Source organism: Penicillium hordei (genome assembly GCF_028827395.1).
Source record: "Penicillium hordei strain IBT 12815 chromosome Unknown utg000005l_segment0_segment0, whole genome shotgun sequence".
Classification (NCBI taxonomy): Eukaryota; Fungi; Ascomycota; class Eurotiomycetes; order Eurotiales; family Aspergillaceae; genus Penicillium; species Penicillium hordei.
The window spans coordinates 4,250,108-4,268,995 of NW_026623146.1; the positions used below are offsets into that span (position 1 = coordinate 4,250,108).

Genomic DNA, 18,888 nt, shown 5'->3' on the forward strand with positions numbered 1-18,888 from the left:
CAGCAGATATGCGGTTCATGGGCAACACCTTAGATCTCCGGTCCTTAAATTATTACCGGCAGTTCCTACGGGATATTCCATCCTTAGCATTTGCAATAGGCTAAGAATAAGGAAAATATATACCATGAAACCCTTGCAGTTGGTGCGCGAAGTGGTTCACCGTCGGGGCGGCAGATCACTATATCCAGCTGCAAGCTCTTCTGCCTGGAGACTGTTCTCCACACAATCAACAACCGCTAGGTGCGCCACAAGAGGAAAGGGTAGGTGGCTGAGTAGCTTATCTATAAATCTTTGAATCCCCGGTGCCTTCTTTGAATCCTCGGAGGCACCTAGGTAGGGCCCATGCGGCTAGTGATCTCGTTTGCTTTTTCTGATCGCCTTATGCTTTCTGTGCTCTTCAACCAATCATACACACTGCCTGTTTAAGAACCCTCCTTTTTCTGTTTTCAGTTTGGCGGCTGAGAACATTTCATTCCATACAATCGCCCGAATACGCTTGATCTGAGACCTCGGTCGACTGGTCTTCGCTGTATGGTACTGTTGTTGTGTCCTGATCCCCGCATTGGAATAGAAACTGACCACAAGCGCAGGTACGAGCGAACATGTCAAGGCAAAATCAGCAGGGCGGGCTGACCTATCCGCACTTTGCTCTCGTCTATATCGACCGAGATGGCAATCTGCGCCAGGAATTGTCGCGGTCTGTCGCCCATAGCAGCCAGACCATCTTATCTCCACAAGTCATCAAAGAGTTTCTGAGCGCTGTGGCAAGGTCATGCTACGATTCATCACATTCCCCATGTAAGTCACATGCCTAGATACAGCCAGCACGATAAACTGACCAGGATAAGTGGAGCTATGCGTACAAATACCAGCTCGCCGAATACCACCAATCGGGCAGACTACTATGCCGCATCAAATGGCAAATACGATCTGTGGTGTGGATATTCACGGAGTTGAAGGGCCCATAAATTTGCAGGCGGGTCCTTCAATTCGATCAGCGTCGTGGCTAGGTCAGCAGGAGCCTTGGGCCAGAGAACACCAACAGCTAAGAACAAAGCCCTGGAGCGAAAATCTTAGTCCAAGCAATCCGAAGACTATGATCTATATCAAGGACAAAGACTTTTTGCGTGGGTACTACGAAAAGGGGTTCCAAAACCTACAGCAGACAAATTGCCGTATCATAGCCAAAGCTTACGTCAAGCTCGTAGAGCCCCGCAAGCAAATTAACTACCCATACAACGGACGAAAGGTAGTTGCTGGCAGGATCCAACAATTCGATCCTGATATGACTAAGCCACCATGGTGGCCAGCTGGAGTTAGACACCGAGAGCCTGATCATCTTCTCAAAACTGGTAATGGAATACTACCTTCTCCCAATATCGGCCTAAATTACTGACCGTCCAACCAACAAGAACGCATTAGACTCCTAGTTTATATCCTTTGCGAGCTGCGCACCAGCAATGGAATCACTTCTCAGCAACTTAGAGAAGCGGACCAGCCCATTCGTCGTCAAATCTTCCCAACCGAGCGATTGCAGATATTGGATGAACTGTACGTGGTTAGAAGAGCGGAGGAAAAGTTCCTGGAAGGGACTGCCGGTACGTGCTCCTCCCGACAAATTGATTAGACCTTAGCGGCTGACCTGCTACAGACGAGAAAACATTAGTCTCAGTTTCCCGAGCAAACCTACCTGACGCAGGGGGCTTCGCTGTTGGTGAAAGGGAGTATAGTAGAAAAATTCCCCTAGCAGAAGACGGCTCTAGCCGATGTCCCGGTCAAAAGCCCCAGAGTATACGCAGTGGGTCTGTGCGAAACAGGAGCACACAACAGCCTGCACTGATGCTCGCTGCGGAAAAGCCTACGGGCTTTTTCCCGAACTCTGATTCCGCCGCCCAAAGTCCTTCACAGCATATCCAGCAAGACCTAGCTATATACCCCAGTTTTAATCACGCATCAGCGTCGGTGTCGGCATCTCCACAAGGCCTGAGTGGAAAGCACCCCTTTGTTGAGACCCACCCACATACTACATTCTGCACGGACTCCATTCCATGTAATTCTCCTTTCTTTGCGGGCTTCCAACCATTCTTGCCGGAGACTTATGATAGCCTTCAAGGCTTCCAACAGCCAGGGGTCCCAAACACAGGGGAGTACGGGGCAGAACAATTGAGAAAAAACATTGAATCCTATGGATTTACCTACTATTCTGAGGATTGGATTTTTTAGCGGTCTTAGCATTCGCTACAACGGGTTTCTTTATCCTACGATACACCGTGAGCAAAATGCAAAATGCAAGTGTTTGATATCCGCCAAGTCGTTTCTTTTCGGTAAACAACATACTGGAGCTGTCGACGATCCAAGTTCTGAAGGCAGATAAGGGTTGAATGATATGCGGGATATAATGAGAAGTAGTTTTTGTGAGCAGGAAATGACCCGCAGAAAGGCCATCGTGGGAGCTACGAGGTTACAGTACTAAGGAGCCCTGTTAATTTCGAAGGATTCTTCTTCAAAGAGTGAGCCTATCTTATCGAATCTCAACTGCGAAAGCTTCCAGGTAATATCGCCTAACTGGGAGAATTACAGATACGACAACAGAAGTATCGTCCAGTCTTACACGTCGGTCAGAGGCGATTTTCCGACGTAGACGATCCGCAGCTTCCTCTTTTGTCTTCCGCCAGTAGCAACTAGTTCAGTGTCCTTTTTCACAGCCCGGTTATTCAGAGTAACCTTCCACTCGATTTGGTAGTGAACACAGTTAGAAGATTGTCCATCCCATGTTCCTCCATTTTGTTCAACAACTGGCAGTAGTTCGTTGGATTGTGATGGCTGCAGGTGAAATGAACTTTCCTCGGGGCCGGGTGAGGGGCAGAATACGGATGGGGTACAGCAAATTTGACTTTGAAAGAGCTGTTCATGTCGTTATTGCTGCTATGACTGCGAGTAAGGTTCCGATTACGACCTTGGCAATAAACAACGGGGTCGAACGATTACACGTGCACCCAAACATGCTCGCTTTCCCGGTATCTCATCTAGACCGCGTACCATGGGTCAACGCAATCATCACGCTGGAACTCACTTTGGTCCCTAGTGACGGCGTTGCACCGCGGGCTTGGTCAGAGCCTCTCGCAGACTTCATCATGCGTTTTCAGAAGCTAGAATGTCTTGACTTATATGTTGATACTCGACTAAAGCAAGCTGCGTTCAGTATCCTCAGTCAAAACTTAGAGCTACCACATCTTCGGACCTTGAAGCTTGATGGTGTGGATGGCTTACCAGAGGATTTATCAAGGTTTTTCATCAAAAACCGAAGTACCCTTCGAGAAATATTTTTAGAAATAATTGGTGTCAGTACAAGCACAGGAGGCTCATGGCAAACACTGCTAAGTGAAGTCCGCAATCAACTCCAACTTACAAGACTGAAAATGACTCAATGTGATGCGAATGGGGACGATATCTGTTTTGCAGAGGATTCTTTCGATCGCTCAAACATAATCGATGTGATTGGCCAAGACACTCGTTTGCTAGGTCGACTCATTAAAAGCATTATGAAAGGAACTCCAGGGCATGAGGAAAGAGCTTCTGTTCTTGAGATTTTTTGAATGGGATACACTATAATCATCTGTAGCTATTTCTAGGCTTTTTATCATTACCATACTGAGATACTGTCGAAAATGGGTCAGGGGTAGGTATAGCCTAATGAAAAATAGAGTTCGAGGAACAATTGAAGAGATTTAAAAGGTGAAAGTGATTTCGAGCCCGCCCGTACAGTCATGTTCGAAATCAGTGACTCATTGTGGTTACCAGTGAATACAATACAATACAGCCCTACATGGATTAACAGGGGAAGATCTGAAATTAGATTAGCGTGTCTCCACTTAGGGTATGGGGATCTAATCGTGAGTTTAGAGTTAAAACTAATTTCGAGTTCTACTGTACCTCGTTAATCACTCGCCTAATGGTACTGACTGCACGACGATTTAGGAGTTCATTGTGAATATTCTGGTAGCTCTATATCAATAAGGATAAATGGGTCATTATTGTGGTACTGCAATTTCTATTTCATTTTGTGAGTTTGGTGGAAACCTGAAGTCAACTTATCACATACTGTACAGTAGTTTTCGAGTTCAGTTTTACCTTCACACTCGTCTAAGTTTATCCATAAACTTTAATCTGAAGTGCACTATTATTGATTGAGTATAGTCCTTGACCATCCATTCCTGAATTAGAGATTGTAATTTACATAACAAATGGGACGCCCCAAGCTAGTTAGAGTACTTTACATGAATCACCTAATACACATATTATCGTCCCTTAGTGCCCCTCAAATGATCACCTCTACTCCCCATGGATGGCCATTCAGGTAGTCCATATCCGACTGCATAACGTGGCCACGAGAATCGCTCATGGTAGCTATATATGATAGTGTTAGGTCTGTATAATAACATCAATTCTTTCTGCCTCATTCAATTTTCAAATCAAAAACGTAAACAATTCTGCACTGGAGCCCTAGTCGAGTTCCGGGCTATAAATTGTTAAATCCGCCCCGGGGAACTCGTCTTCCGATTCATACAACTCTTGGTCTATAGAAAACAACTTCCCCTTCCCTTTCGCATTTTGTGTTTCGTTTGACATCAAATTTCGAACGGCACCATTCAACCCTTCACCGACATCGTTCTGACATTGTTGATCATCGAGACCCATTGATTCGATTGCAGTTTTTTCACACATATCCAATTCGGCTCGCTTTCTTTGTATATCCTTGAGTTGCGTATGTAGTTTCCCTTCTAAGAGATCCTTATTGCGCTTGAGCTCTTCAATTGCGCCTTTCAGGTCCCTTCGAAGCACAGAAACCTTTTCTGAACGAAATAAATCATCCAAGGCTTCAAGAAAAAGCTGTGCATTTTCGGCAAGTCGTTCGATACCATTCGCAGTCTTTCGAAGTCTGTGGACTGCAGAGTGTCGTAACTCATGAAGAAGGCCAAATAATTCATCGATTGGTTTATTCATGCCTTTCGCCGGCTGCGGAGGATGTTGAGAGATGAGCTTCGTCCATTCTGTCAGTTCTACTGCCTCAGGACAATCCCAGCCTTTTATTGCCAAAATGCGAGGGAAATGCTGCTGAGCGAACTCAAAACAACTCTCTTCAAGTAGGTTCTGTATCGTGGTTGTGATAAGATGTTGACATCGATACTGTATGTATACTGGGTATAGCGACGGAATGGCTTTATTGATATCTGAATTTCCTAAGTATGATTCTGTTGGAGTAAATAAATTGTACTGGGTTTTGATTTCTATGAATCGGGTATACCTACTATCTGATTCCCTGTTCCCCTCATTATGTGGTTTTTCTTGAGAAACGATGTCGATATCTCTAGAGACTTCCCTTTCGGAAATCTCCCTTACCGCACTTGCTTCACCTCTCGCAGCCTCTGCTTCTGAAGCTTCTCTCTCAGCGCTTTGAGTTGGTGATACGTCAAACAGTTCCGGGAATCGTATCTTGGCTTTCAAAGTATCGTCAAAAACTTGATCCTCAAGCAACTTTTTCGCGACGTTAATAGTTCGATCGATATTATATTCCCGCAAAATACCTGCGAGAGAAGGCTTGTTTTCTTGAATCAAGCTCCTAATCACTTTTAATCTTCGGACGTGGGAGTGGGAGCCACCGAAAATATGCTGGCAAGCCAGATAAACCAGCCTTTCATCAGGGTCATTTTGCCCCATCTTTTGGGTATTTGAAACCTAGTCTCCTACTAAGCCCATCTGTAGCAGTTGATATGGATAGGTGATTGCTTATGAGCCGTGAATGTGAGTTCGAGATTTCTCTGGCTTGTACTGCTGATTTTTGTTACGCCATTCCAAAGACTTCTTAGAACGGCTTTCGTGGTAAGAGTTCGCGAATATTTCGGCTGGAACTATCTGATCCACCTTTAATATACGTAGTAGGAGCAGGCGAATTGCCCCCTCTTACTCGAGACCATGGTCAGCCAGATTCTGCGACTTCGTAATCGATGACATCACCATATTTATCCTTTTCAAAATAGTGGAACTCACACCCAGTACGCCAACCCCCGCCAACAATCCTCTCTAGCTTTTACTTGCATGACAAGAAAGGAATCCTTCCTCTTGCCAAGTATTCAATACGATTTTCTAAATCCCTTCTTTCTCTCCACTATCTTAGCCGCAACCAACCATGTTTACAGTAATGTTCAAAATCAGCTTTAACTCAACACACTCTCGATCTGTCTTCTAAAGCCCCACAGAGAGCGCACTAGTCCAGGTTAGGATGGCGTTCCGCTCAGAGCACATCTACCAATGTACCCGTGCTGAGTCAGGTTAGATTACGGTAACGTCAGAGAACCACATAGTTTCAGACGCGGTTGCAATTATTTCACCATTTCCTCCCGAATTCTACCCATGAAATAGGCTAGCCTATCTTTGGCTTAGCTGAACGCAAAATACTACATTGTATGGTCAGTTGATATCACATGACCAATAGCTTGATTCACACGCCTGTGCTGTGCCCCCTCATCAGCGGTTGTTTTCCAGGCACACCTTGACACATCCCGAGACGTTTGCCTTTCGCTCAATATGTCAAAAAAAATTGAATGCCTCAGTCCAGAGCTCATCAATATTGTTTCTGAGCACCTTGGATGCGAAGATCTTTGTAATTTTCGACATAGTACTCGATATCTTCGAGACTGTTCTCTCACGCTTTTCACTAATCTCTTCTTCCGCCAACGAGTCCACCTATTAAGCCGATTTAGCCTCGTTACATTGGTAGATATATCACGTCATCCATTGTTTGGACTCTCGATGCAAGCCCTGGTCATCTCACCCGACCACTTAATGCCGGATGAACTACGTGACGACCCCCGCTCTTCGCCATGCTGGATTACGGGTATCAACTCCTCAAGTATTACCGATAGAACGAAATATCAAAAGCACCTCAACGAGCAAAATTACTTCCGCTTTACAGGTCTAGATACCACACTTTTGACTCAAGTACTCAAAAACGCAAGAAATTGTCGAGACATCCGTCTCGATGATCAAGATCGGCCTTGGGGGGCTGCCGCTATTGCAAGGAACACCGGACTTTATCCATCTTCGAACGCAGAAAGCGATTACAGCAAAGCTTACTTCCAAAGAGCTGTCCATGTTGTTGTTGCTGCTATGACTGCGAGCGAGGCTCCGATCACGACCTTGGCAATAAATAACGGGATCGAACGATTACACGTATACCCAAGCATGCTCGCCTTTCCCGCATCTCACCTAGATCACGCACCATGGGTCAACACAATCACCACATTGGAGCTCACTTTGGATCCGGGCGACGACGTTGCACCACAGGCTTGGTCAAAGCCACTTGCAGACTTCATCATGCTCTTCCGGCAACTCGAATGTCTTGACTTATATTTCGATACTCGAGTGGAGCAACCAGCATTCAGTGCCCTAAGTCAAACCTTAGAGCTACCACATCTTCGGACCTTGAAGCTTGCTGGTGTGGATTGTTTACCAGAAGATTTACTAAGGATTTTTAACAAACACCAAAGTACTCTTAGAGAAATCTTTTTGGAAATCATTGGTATCAGTACAAGCACTGGAGGCTCGTGGCAGTTATTGCTAAGTGAAGTACGCGATCGACTTCAGCTCACGAGATTGAATATGACCCAATGTGATGTGAATGGGGACGATATTTGTTTTGCAGAAGATGATGTTGATCGTTCAAACATAATCGATGTCATTGGTCAAGACCCTCAATTGCTAGATCGTCTGATCAAAGGCATTATGAAAGGGACTTCGGGATGTGAAGAAAAGACATCTGTTATCAAGATCGTTTAAATTGGACACTATATTTCATCTATAGCTGCTTAATAGGCTGTTTATTATTGCTATACCGAGTATTGAGAGATTCGATTGTATAATAACCGTAATAGAAATAGTATAGCTAATGAAACGGGATGATGTTGGATGTCAATCAAGCACAACGACAAAGAACTCATAGTGTCAAGAGATGAAAACAGCTGCTTCTTTGGATGATTACTCACAGTTCAATTAATTCAATATTATTACGATGAACAACAAAAGTATTCGCTAGTTTTTCTTTATTCAACAAGTACCTGGATAGGAATAGCGGGCGTTTCTAAACAGAGAGAAGCCGGTGGTCGCCAAGAATAATGTCTTTTGGTATTGAGATTGTAGTAATTTACCGTAGTTTGTTAAGGTACATTGGTTGGTGTGATCTGGGCGGATCGCCATCCTAATCTGGACTAGTGCACTTTAGGTGGGGCTCTGGCAAACAGAGCGAGAGTGTGTGGAGTTAAAGCTGACTTCGAACATGACTGTAATTCTACTTCTCTTGGAGATGGAAAGCTCGCGAAGGCTGAGGAAATCATTTCTTATCGATTCAAAGACCGACTTGGACCTCGACGAGCATTACAGCTTGCTGATAGTATCCACCAAAATGGAAACAAGGATCTAGCTCTACTTGGTGATACTGTTATCAAGTTGATTCTTGTCAAGGAGGGCCTTCGTCGACATGCGGCCCGTGGTAAGTGATGACTTGTCACCACCATGGTATGTAACATGACACTGATGGATATATCTGTGCCTTCTCGCAGGTCAGATAAACAATGTGGTATCGGAGAAATCGTCCAACACCTATCTTGCGCAGCGAGGCTTTTCCACAGGCCTAGCAGAATGTGCATTTGCCAATCGATCCCAGGGAAACACAATCTACCCGGGCCCCATGACGTCTACTATGGAGGCTATCGTTGGGGCTGTCTTCATTGATAGTAAGGAGGAGACGCTGGTTGTTAAAGGAGTCATGGAGGCTTTACGCGTTTCTTGGCCTGAGTGATCTATCTCCTCATCGCAGGTAACGCTTTTCGCCCCTCTTTGAAGAAAATCAAGTCCAGAGCGATTGCTCGCGTTAATAGGACTCTTAGGTACTCTTCGTGGGGGCCTACGGATGCTTCTCTGCTGGGCCTGATCGATGGGAGTACAAAGGCGCGGAAGTCGCATTTCGAAGCATTCTGATGTGTTACTCACATACTTTGAAATGGATTGTCGTATTTTGTGATGCCACCCACTTGCCCTTACGGAGTAGCTTCCATAGGCTCCCACGGGGATGAAGTAGGCTTCAAGCTATGACGCCGTTTTTCATACTATTGACTTGGAATGAACCAACAACAATGTTCGTTCACTGATAGCACCTTAGGCTGTCATTACCTTAAAGGTGACTTTACATGCTATACCTTCATCAACTGGAGATCGTGGCAATTTCCTGGCTCGAAGTTACAGTCTTTCATCAACTGAAGACACAGACGCTCATTAGGTAGTTGAATAAATTGTCAAATTATGGTCCTCTCCACGCAGTGGATTTCTTAAGTCCTGGAGCGGTCGAATGCACGAAGAGCCATCATTGATAGAAACAACAATTAATACAATGAGACTTAGGTTGTGGTAAATTCCATTCGGTAGAGAATTCCAGGACGCAAGATCACTTTACTGTAACCTACGCCAGCTGATCGAGGGAGAATGTAAAGCCAAAACAAGATTGCTTGCTATTGGCCGTTGCCTTCCTAACTCCCGTAATAAGTGTAATATACCTATGAGTCACTGTAATGGAACTGTAATTCTACTGGAATATGATACAATCGCTTGGCAGTCCAGATAAACGGCCAGTTCTCTCATGCATAAAGCAGTACCCGTTACCTCGATCTCGCAAGTTTCATGTGTTGACAAGGACGTTAACAGATATTCTAACGAGTATTTCAGTTTCAAGAATTATCGCTAAACTCTCCAGATTACCTCTTGATTTCAAATAATTTTGGCCGCTTTCGTCATCATGGATGTGCCCACTCTCACTGAGGTGATGGACAGGACCAATCTGAATGACAGGCATTATGGACCTAAGGACCTCGAACAGCTGCTTTTCCAAACTCAAATTATTTCAACCTCAAATTGAAAAGTGGAATAGCGGATACTGTTTTGGGAAATATTCCCCGGTATCTTTTTCGAATTGCCTCCATTCTCAGACGGATCCAGGAATGAGATGTGGGTGAAGTCACAGTCGGCAAATCAAAATAAGTGGTCCTCCACAGAAGATATATTTTTCAACTTTGGACAACAAGAAGCGAGCAGAAACAGCTCGGATTCTGAGCCACCATCTTTGGTGGTGGCCAAAGTACAGGACAGATGATAATTTCGTCTCTTGGACTAGCTCGTTACTTTTTGGTGACTTTTACGATGTCCATCAATTTGATGCGGCCCCAATAATTGATCTGCGCTAAAGCCTTGGCGGTGAGGCCGGAACAGAGTGACGAAGAGTGTATCTGTCAAGCCGATTTTGAGAACGACTGTAATAGCTGAGTGCTTTCGGTTTACATCGATTAATACATTCAGCAGCTTTTGCCATTTGCGAGGTGGTTGGTAATTTGCTCAATAATGGAGAGAGCAAGTATTGTCGTTTCATGACTCTATACTTTTTCATTGCCGGGCTCGTGAGAATGAGTAGTTGCACACCGCAGGTTTCCACGTACCGGCTTGGAATTTTATGCAGAGGTTTCCACAATGACGACATTCCTAGCACATTCCTAGTTGGCAATCAACTTTTCCCATCGCTGGAAAGTGGACCGGTTTTGGAGAGTGCTCTCGGATGCGTTGAGGAAATGCTGTATATGACCAAGATTTACATCTAAACGCTCCTCGATTAGCCTTCAACGCTCGCTGAGGTCTTAGCCACTAGCCAGCTCTTCTTAACCACTCTTCTTAACCCCACCCTCCACTTGCCACTAGATATCTCCTCTGAATATTATTTGCGACGATGCTCAGTTCTTTAGTTGGCGCACGCAGACGTGCTGACTCAAGAACTCATTTATTGGGTATGGTTAGCCAGGTTTCAAATGTAGGAATTGGAGGAAGCCAAATTAACATTCCGCAAAATGCAAAGTTTACAGGCACGCTCTTAATCAGTTTCACCTCTTTATGTAACCTTGCTCCTGAACCGAGTCCACGGTCAGATCCACCCAGTGCGAGTACTGTATCATCAAACCTCCATTCAAAACAGATACTCTATCAATCCACCAATCCACACATGCCTGATGTCCAGGTTCTTTAAAGTCAATCCACGAGGTTATAAATGATGCTAATCAGTAAAAGTGAGAGGGCATGACCGGCAGAACCCCTGTTCGGCACCCACAGGCCAGCTACAATAAAGCACAGCCGGCCTCGCTGCAGGCGGAAGGAAATGTAGTTTCCCAAGCTATAAATTTCCAGGAATATGCCCACGTCAATCGCACCATTGGATTTCACGGCCGAATACCAGCATTTGGCAGTATGCAGGCAAAAGAATCAGGTCTTCGAGAACATGGAGCTGCCCAAATTTCTGGACCAACGGGTTGGCGGTACAGGATGGATCGAAATCAGTTTCACCATTGACTCGCAAAAATTATTTTTCAAACCCTCCTTTGAAACATTCTAGGCTCACTTTGCTTTAGCGCATTTCAAATCATCGAAATGTATTGTAAGGAATATCACATGATAGCTTACTGCGTAATTTAGATGAACTAGCCATACAGTTGGGTGCTCTCGTAAGCAATTTGTATTATCACAACCTCGATGCGCCGAGTGTCTATCAACATGCTGCGAACACACTCTCTACCGCAGCGTGATCCGTGATATAAGCTATGATGCGAGACCTGCCAGATGACTGACTACGTAGTGGACAGCGTTAGACCAGTCCTGGTTCTTGTGCCAGATTTTTGCTGCATTGAATTTTCTCTTGACAACGTCCATCGAAAGATGGTGCACCAATGCTATTTGTCCTTGACCAACTATTCTGACAGCAGGTCGGAACTGGTCCGTCAGCAGGAACATATTTTCAATCCGCAATCAGATACTAATTACAAGACACGAAAGTGTAATTTGACCGCTACCGACCCTCTCATTGGGCCGAGATAGAACGGCGAGGGCGGGGTATGCAAACGACGCGAAATACAAAAAGCCTCGATCGGAATATCTTATAGCATTGGGTATTGGGTAATCTACGCCAAGACATTCAGCGTGACATGTATGGCGCTCCTCGTCGCCTACATCAAATATGGATGGCAAGATGTATCACAATACAAATATTCCATCTCACCCAATGTAATAGTATTCGTTAATTGTCACGATCGCAAAGGCCACAATTCTCATTCCGGTCTCCTCATGCTCGAGTCAAACACGGGGAACCAAGACATGCCCGGGAGACGTCTCACAAAGAGCATTTGTGCAAGCGCGATATTTGGCATGCATATGCAAAGCATCTAGCGAAGCGCGAAGAATATTCTGCTAGAGATTTATGTGAGGGCTGGTACATTTCGTCAAGGAAGATGGTACCAACTTTGAAGTAGATACGGTTAGACGGACATAACAGAACGTCGAAAGATGACAGCTGTCGCCCTATTTCGGAGTAAATTGTGGTAGGGTCCGCTAAATGATTGGATTCGATCGTCCATGCGTAGATTGTCGGCGGGTACGGATCCGCTGTATTTGAGCCCGGAGGGCATTCGAACTTCTTTGGTTGGCAAGCGCACTTCGAAAGTTATGCTCACTTCGAGCTAACTCATGCTCAATCTGATGATCACGCTTACTTCGAGAGTCACGCTCACTTCGAGCAAACACACGCTCAATTTGATCAAAGTCACGCTCACTTAGACGAGGGATGAGCTTGATGATTATGATACCTTGGGCGGTTTTTTCCTTGAACAACAAATTCCAAGCGTTAGATTGTACGTGAGAAAGTATTCCAACGCATTCCGAGTAGTCCATATCAGGAAAACCAGTGATATGGAGGCATTTCTGCTCGGAATCATACAATAAAGACATTGCCGGATTGCGACCGTACAATATTTCCGATAGTCGATCAACTGTTGACTGGCCAGATTCTATCGGAACCGGTCTCTTCATTTTAGATGTATTGTGCTGTGCACTAGGTCAATTTGGAACTGATGCGAGGATAGAAGAACAGTCGCTCGCTGCGAGGGGAGAAACGTGACCCTTTTATGCGTCCGAGAAGACGGAAAGAGAGGGCAGAATCCTGGGTGGCCCCGATAGAATTAGTCCCCTCCTGGGAAATAAATTGTTATTATACCTAGTTAACGTATTTCCCGGGCGAGCGGCGTAGCCCAGAACACATAGTAAAAGCGATACATTACAACTTGAGTGGATTTAACTACGAGAATTTGTGGGGATCCTCGCTCCTTGACCAATCAAAACCCTTGTTCGTGGAGGACCCAGAGCCACTCCCTGGGTTTTGTCGGAGTATGACGACCGGCATACCGGAGGATTTATTAATCCTACATGTTTTTGTAATTAATGTTATATAACGTATTTCACCACCGAACCGCCCACACCACCGAGCCGCCCACCCCAACGAAAACGCGTCCATGAATTAGCACTTAGTCAATTCAACCACCCACCATGCCACCAATTCGCTCTCGAAGCTCTAGGAATTTAATAGAGCAAGAGGGTAGGATTTTACTAGCTATCCAGGCTTATAAAAATCAAGAAATATGCTCAATACGTGAATTGGCACGCCGTTTTAACATACCCCGTACAACCTTACGCGACCGCCTCTCCGGCTATACTCAACGGAGTACTATACGCGCCAATTGCTCGAAATTGACTGGAATTGAAGAGGAATCTCTTGAAAAATGGATTCTCTCTATGGATCTACGTGGAGCAGCCCCCCGGCCCTCTATGGTACGAGAAATGGCAGATCTTCTTCTTCAAAAGCGTGGAACTACCCCGGTTCCTTCGGTCGGCCAAAATTGGGTTACGAAATTTGTTAAACGACGTCCTCTCCTCTCCTCCCGATTCTCGAAACGGTATAACTACGAGCGTGCGAAATGTGAAGACCCTAAAATCATTATGGAGTGGTTTGACTTGGTTCAAAAGACAATCCTTTAATTTGGAATCGACCCTGACGATATCTATAACTTTGACGAGACCGGCTTTGCAATAGGATTGACTGCAACTGCAAAGGTTATTACGAGGAGTGAATACTACGGTCGGAGGCCGGTTTTACAACCTGGAAATCGAGAGTGGGTGACTGTTATTAAGTGTACGAATGCCTCTGGGTGGGCGCTTCCTCCGTGTATGATTTTTAAAGGCAAAGTCTTTATTGAATCATGGTTCGACGGCCTCCCGGAGGATTGGCGTTTTGAAGTTAGTCCTAACGGCTGGACTTCCGATGAAATTAGCCTTCGCTGGCTTAAAAAGCTCTTTATTCCTAGTACTACGCGTACGAAGGGGGTATACCGGCTTTTAATACTTGATAGTCACGGAAGTCATTTAATACCTAAATTTGACGAAATTTGCGAGCAAAATAAGGTGATACCAATCTATATGCTAGCGTATTCATCTTATCTTTTACAACCTCTTGATATTGGTTGTTTTGCGGTATTAAAACGTGCGTACGGTCGGATGGTTGAGATGAAGATACGGAATAGGATCAACCATATTGACAAACTTGACTTCCTCGAAGCATACCCCCGGGCACGAATTGAAGCTTTTAAATCGGAGACTATTAAAAATAGCTTCGTAGCAGCCGGTTTAGTACCATTTGGACCCGACCGAGTGATCTTAAAGCTCAATATCCAGCTTCGAACCCCGACCCCCCCTCCGAGCCGGGGTAGTGATTGGGACCCTAAAACCCCATCGAACTACGTCCAACTACAGTACGTCTCGAAACTGGCGCGACTACCTTCCACTCTTTGACTGTTTCTGAACCCGAATGACTCAGCGGCGCTAATATATTTTGGGGGTTTTTCCGAGATACCCCTGTCAGTGGGGATTGTATTCGCTTTTACGAAGAGTACCGTACGGCCACGTTGAATGTACTCGATTGTAACTTCAATACACTCGACATCTCCGTGCCCTACCTCCAAATCTTTCTCCCTTGGTACACGAACTCTCGATGATAATCATAAGTGAGTGGCGCTACGATGGCACCCAATCTTGCCGCGTCAAAGCATGGGCTTATTTATGATATGATTTATAGTGGAGAGCTATCTGTCTCGTAGATAGCAAAGGCTGCTGGCTGCCATAGGAGTACTATCCTAAGAATATCCTCCAATATAAAAGATTTTAGTAGCGTCAAAGCGCCGCAGAATAAAGGTGGTCGACTACGAAGCATCTCTCCGATTATATTGACAGCTCTTTGTGATCACTTGCTCGAAAGGCCTAACCTCTACCTTAACGAGATGGCAATTTTCCTATAGGACGAATTCGAAATCGAAGTAACAAAATCGAGTATCAGCCGCGCTCTTGCTTATAAAGGCTGGTCTAAAAAGACCGCCCGAGTTAAGGCTCGGGAACGTAACCTAGATCTACGTGACGAGTATACTTATTTTATCTCAGATTTCTAGTCGTACCATCTCGTCTATGTGGATGAATCCGGGTGTGATAAAAGAATCGGCTTTAGACGTACTGGATGGTCTCCACTTGGCATGGCACCAGTTCAAGTATCTAAATTCCACCGGGATCAACGATATCAGATATTACCGGCATATGCTCAAAATGGAATTGTTCTCTCTCGGGTATTCCGAGGCTCGACGGATGCATCCGTCTTCGAAGATTTCATTGAACAGCTCTTCAGCACTGCGGTAGGTGGCCTGAGCCGAAGTCTGTGTTGGTCATGGACAACGCATCTTTTCACCACTCCAGTCAAATAGAAACGATGTGTTCAGAAGCTGGCGTAAAGCTTGTGTATCTGCCTCCGTACTCTCCTGACTTGAATCCTTTTGAGGAGTTTTTTGCTGAACTAAAAGCTTTCATTCGGCGCAATTGGCAGTCCTACGAAAATGACCCGGATCAAGGTTTTGATAGCTTTCTTGAATGGTGTATTGATGTTGTCGGTGCGAGAGAAAAAAGTGCGGAAGGACATTTCCGTCACGCAGGTCTGACATTAGAAGAGATCTAAATTGGTTCCCGAATTTTACGGAGCCCATGTTTCCTAGTATATACAACTCGAGAGATGATTCCGGTAGCCGTGAGCCTTGATTAGATAAGCCTTTGAGGTTCCGTTTCGCCAACCGCTTTCTCGGCTTTGTAGTCGCATCTTACAATACAGATCTTTGGAACTACATGTGTCATACGTCCTTGACATTAGGTACCGCAAAAAATACTTGCCTGTAAGTAAAAAAACAGAATAGCTCTATGTGGTGCGGCAATATCCGAATGCATCATTGTCGAGTGATATGTATTGCAAATATCGAGATAGATAGAGTGTATGAAATAAAATTTAACTTGTTCAGAAATACCACGCTCTCAGAAAAGTAGCTGATATCCCGATTAAGATCGCAAAACCTATTGTTACCAGGCTAAAAGTGAAAGGAATCACGGAATCATTTGATAGCTCTATCTCATGTTGATTGGCGCTTTGCACGAGATTTTCATGAACGAGATTGCTTAACAAATGTGTCAATTGCTCCAATGGTACCCCTGTGAATTGGGGGACTTTTTCAGGCACGTTGGACACTTCGAAGACTTTGTGCTTTTGGTTTGGATGCAATCGGCTATGGCAGGGATACTTCTGTACACAGGAGGAACACAGATCCATACAGGCGCACAGTCTGCATACAAAGCGAGTCTCTGTGATCCTCCAGTTGCACATGTTGCAGGAGATCTGCCAGATATCCGTTTTAGAGGAAGCATCCCGAGGCAGATGGAGCTGGAACAGATAGCGCGCGTTGTCGAACTGGGCAAGAAACAAAAAATAGCGACCTAATTGTTGCAAGATGGGCCATGGAGAATTGAACTTTTGAAATTGAAGCGACTCGGCGAGTTCGAAGATTGATTGATGAAGAGTAAGCTCTTGAGCATCAGGAGGTGTCAACACCAAATGAGAGCAGTGATTATGTATTTCCTGTAGTAGAGTTTCGTGATCGGATGCCCAGTCCATGACATGTCTACCATAACCATCTGGGAGGGAGGGATCAGCACCAGAATTGAGAAGGGCAATAGCAAATTGAATGTGACCATGACAAACCGCCAGGTGGAGAGGAGTTTGTAAGAAATGACTTCGCTTGTTGAGAGCTAACGCCAGTTGTGGAAAGCGACGGAGTATGTGGAGCATATTGTTTGAAGCTGCAATATGAAGAGGAGTGCGGCCGAGTTCATCTGCAAGCAGTGAATCTGCTCCAGCATGAAGAAGGATTTGAACTTCATCAACATAGCCCTTATGAATAGCCGCCGAGAGAGGTGATCCATATTTACCACCCTGAGTGTTGACATCGGCGCCAGCTCCGAGCAGTATCTGCATTGTCTCAGGGCTTCCTCTCGATGCAGCGGCCTGTAGGGCATTACCGTATTCACCACCCTGGGCTTTAACATCGGCGCCAGCTCCAAGCAGTATCTGCACTGTCCTAGGGCTTCCATTCCCTGCAGCGGCCTGTAGGGCGTTGCCGTAGTGACCACCCTGGGCGTTGACATTGGCGCCAGCTCCAAGCAGTATCTGCACTGTCTCAGGGCTTCCATTCCATGCAGCGGCCTGTAGGGCGTTGCCGTATTGACCACCCTGGGCGTTGACATTGGCGCCAGCTCCAAGCAGTATTTGCACCGTCTCAGGGCTCCTACTCCCTGCAGCGGCCTGTAGGGCGTTGCCGTAGTGACCACCCTGGGCGTTGACATCGGCTCCAGCTCTAAGCAGTATCTGCACCGTCTTAGGGCTCCTACTCCTTGCAGCGGCCTGTAGGGCGTTGCCGTAGTGACCACCCTGGGCGTTAACATTGGCGCCAGCTCTAAGCAGTATCTGCACTGTCTCAGGGCTTCCATTCCCTGCAGCGGCCTGTAGGGCGTTGCCGTATTGACCACCCTGGGCGTTGACATTGGCGCCAGCTCCAAGAAGTATCTGCACTGTCTCAGGGCTTCCATTCCATGCAGCGGCCTGTAGGGCGTTGCCGTATTCACCACCCTGGGCTTTAACATCGGCACCAGCCTCAAGCAGTATTTGCACTATCTCAGAGCTTCCATTGTGTGCAGCGGCAGCAGCCTGTAAGGCATTGCCGTATTCACCACCCTGGGCATGGACATCGGCGCCAGCTTCAAGCAGTATCTGCACTGTCTCAGGGCTTCCATTCCATGCAGCGGCCTGTAGGGCGTTGCCGTATTCACCACCCTGGGCTTTAACATCGGCGCCAGCCTCAAGCAGTATTTGCACTATCTCAGAGCTTCCATTGTGTGCAGCGGCAGCAGCCTGTAAGGCATTGCCGTAGCGACCACCCTGGGCATGGATATCGGCGCCAGCCTCAAGCAGTATCTGCACTATCTCAGAGCTTCCATTGTATGCAGCGGCAGCAGCCTGTAGGGCGTTGCCGTAGTGACCACCCTGGGCGTTGACATTGGCGCCAGCTTCAAGCAGTATCTGCACTGTCCTAGGGCTTCCATTCCCTATAGCGGCCTGTAGGGCGTTGCTGTACAAACCACCCTGGGCGTTGACATTGGCGCCAGCTCCAAGCAGTATCTGCACTGTCCTAGGGCTTCCATTCACTGCAGCGGCCTGTATGGCGTTGCCGTAGTGACCACCCTGGGCGTTGACATCGGCGCCAGCTCCAAGCAGTATTTGCACTGTCCTAGGGCTTCCATTCCATGCAGCGGCCTGTATGGCGTTGCCGTAGTGACCACCCTGGGCGTTGACATCGGCGCCAGCTTCAAGCAATATCTCTACAAGGCTCTCATAGCCTCCAAAGGAAGCTGCTTGTAGAGCACCTCCACCTCCTTCTATTTCCACATTCACACCCTCCTCAAGGAGCCATTTGACAAAACATATATGCCCACCACTCGCTGCCTCATATAACGGTGTCTTGTCGCTGTGGCTCTTTGCCTCTTGGTCGGCTCCCTTCCTCCGGA

At 46.2% G+C, this 18,888-nt stretch overlaps 6 protein-coding genes across 6 annotated transcripts; 4 read left to right on the forward strand and 2 right to left on the reverse strand.

Moving 5' to 3' along the window:
- Positions 1–602: 602 nt before the first annotated feature.
- N7537_010431 (DUF2841 domain-containing protein) lies at positions 603–2,223 on the forward strand (the record flags this gene model as incomplete). Its single annotated transcript, XM_056901485.1, has 4 exons — positions 603–798; positions 873–1,352; positions 1,431–1,598; positions 1,673–2,223. 4 exons carry the CDS (start codon positions 603–605, stop codon positions 2,221–2,223), a joined length of 1,395 nt encoding a protein of 464 aa, XP_056750153.1.
- Positions 2,224–3,002: 779 nt separating this feature from the next.
- On the forward strand, positions 3,003–3,596 carry N7537_010432 (uncharacterized protein; the record flags this gene model as incomplete). Its single annotated transcript, XM_056901486.1, has 1 exon — positions 3,003–3,596. The coding sequence occupies one exon, from the start codon at positions 3,003–3,005 to the stop codon at positions 3,594–3,596; it is 594 nt and encodes a 197-aa protein (XP_056750154.1).
- Positions 3,597–4,503: 907 nt separating this feature from the next.
- Positions 4,504–5,718, reverse strand: N7537_010433 (uncharacterized protein; the record flags this gene model as incomplete). The annotated part of the gene is made up of 2 exons (XM_056901487.1): positions 4,504–5,151; positions 5,401–5,718. The coding sequence occupies 2 exons, from the start codon at positions 5,716–5,718 to the stop codon at positions 4,504–4,506; spliced, it is 966 nt and encodes a 321-aa protein (XP_056750155.1).
- A 1,125-nt stretch (positions 5,719–6,843) lies between these two features.
- On the forward strand, positions 6,844–7,836 carry N7537_010434 (uncharacterized protein; the record flags this gene model as incomplete). Its single annotated transcript, XM_056901488.1, has 1 exon — positions 6,844–7,836. One exon carries the CDS (start codon positions 6,844–6,846, stop codon positions 7,834–7,836), a length of 993 nt encoding a protein of 330 aa, XP_056750156.1.
- A 496-nt stretch (positions 7,837–8,332) lies between these two features.
- On the forward strand, positions 8,333–8,854 carry N7537_010435 (RNAse III; the record flags this gene model as incomplete). The annotated part of the gene is made up of 3 exons (XM_056901489.1): positions 8,333–8,338; positions 8,368–8,545; positions 8,616–8,854. The coding sequence occupies 3 exons, from the start codon at positions 8,333–8,335 to the stop codon at positions 8,852–8,854; spliced, it is 423 nt and encodes a 140-aa protein (XP_056750157.1).
- Positions 8,855–16,872: 8,018 nt separating this feature from the next.
- Positions 16,873–18,831, reverse strand: N7537_010436 (ankyrin repeat domain-containing protein; the record flags this gene model as incomplete). Its single annotated transcript, XM_056901490.1, has 3 exons — positions 16,873–16,962; positions 17,030–18,778; positions 18,817–18,831. The coding sequence occupies 3 exons, from the start codon at positions 18,829–18,831 to the stop codon at positions 16,873–16,875; spliced, it is 1,854 nt and encodes a 617-aa protein (XP_056750158.1).
- Positions 18,832–18,888: the final 57 nt, after the last annotated feature.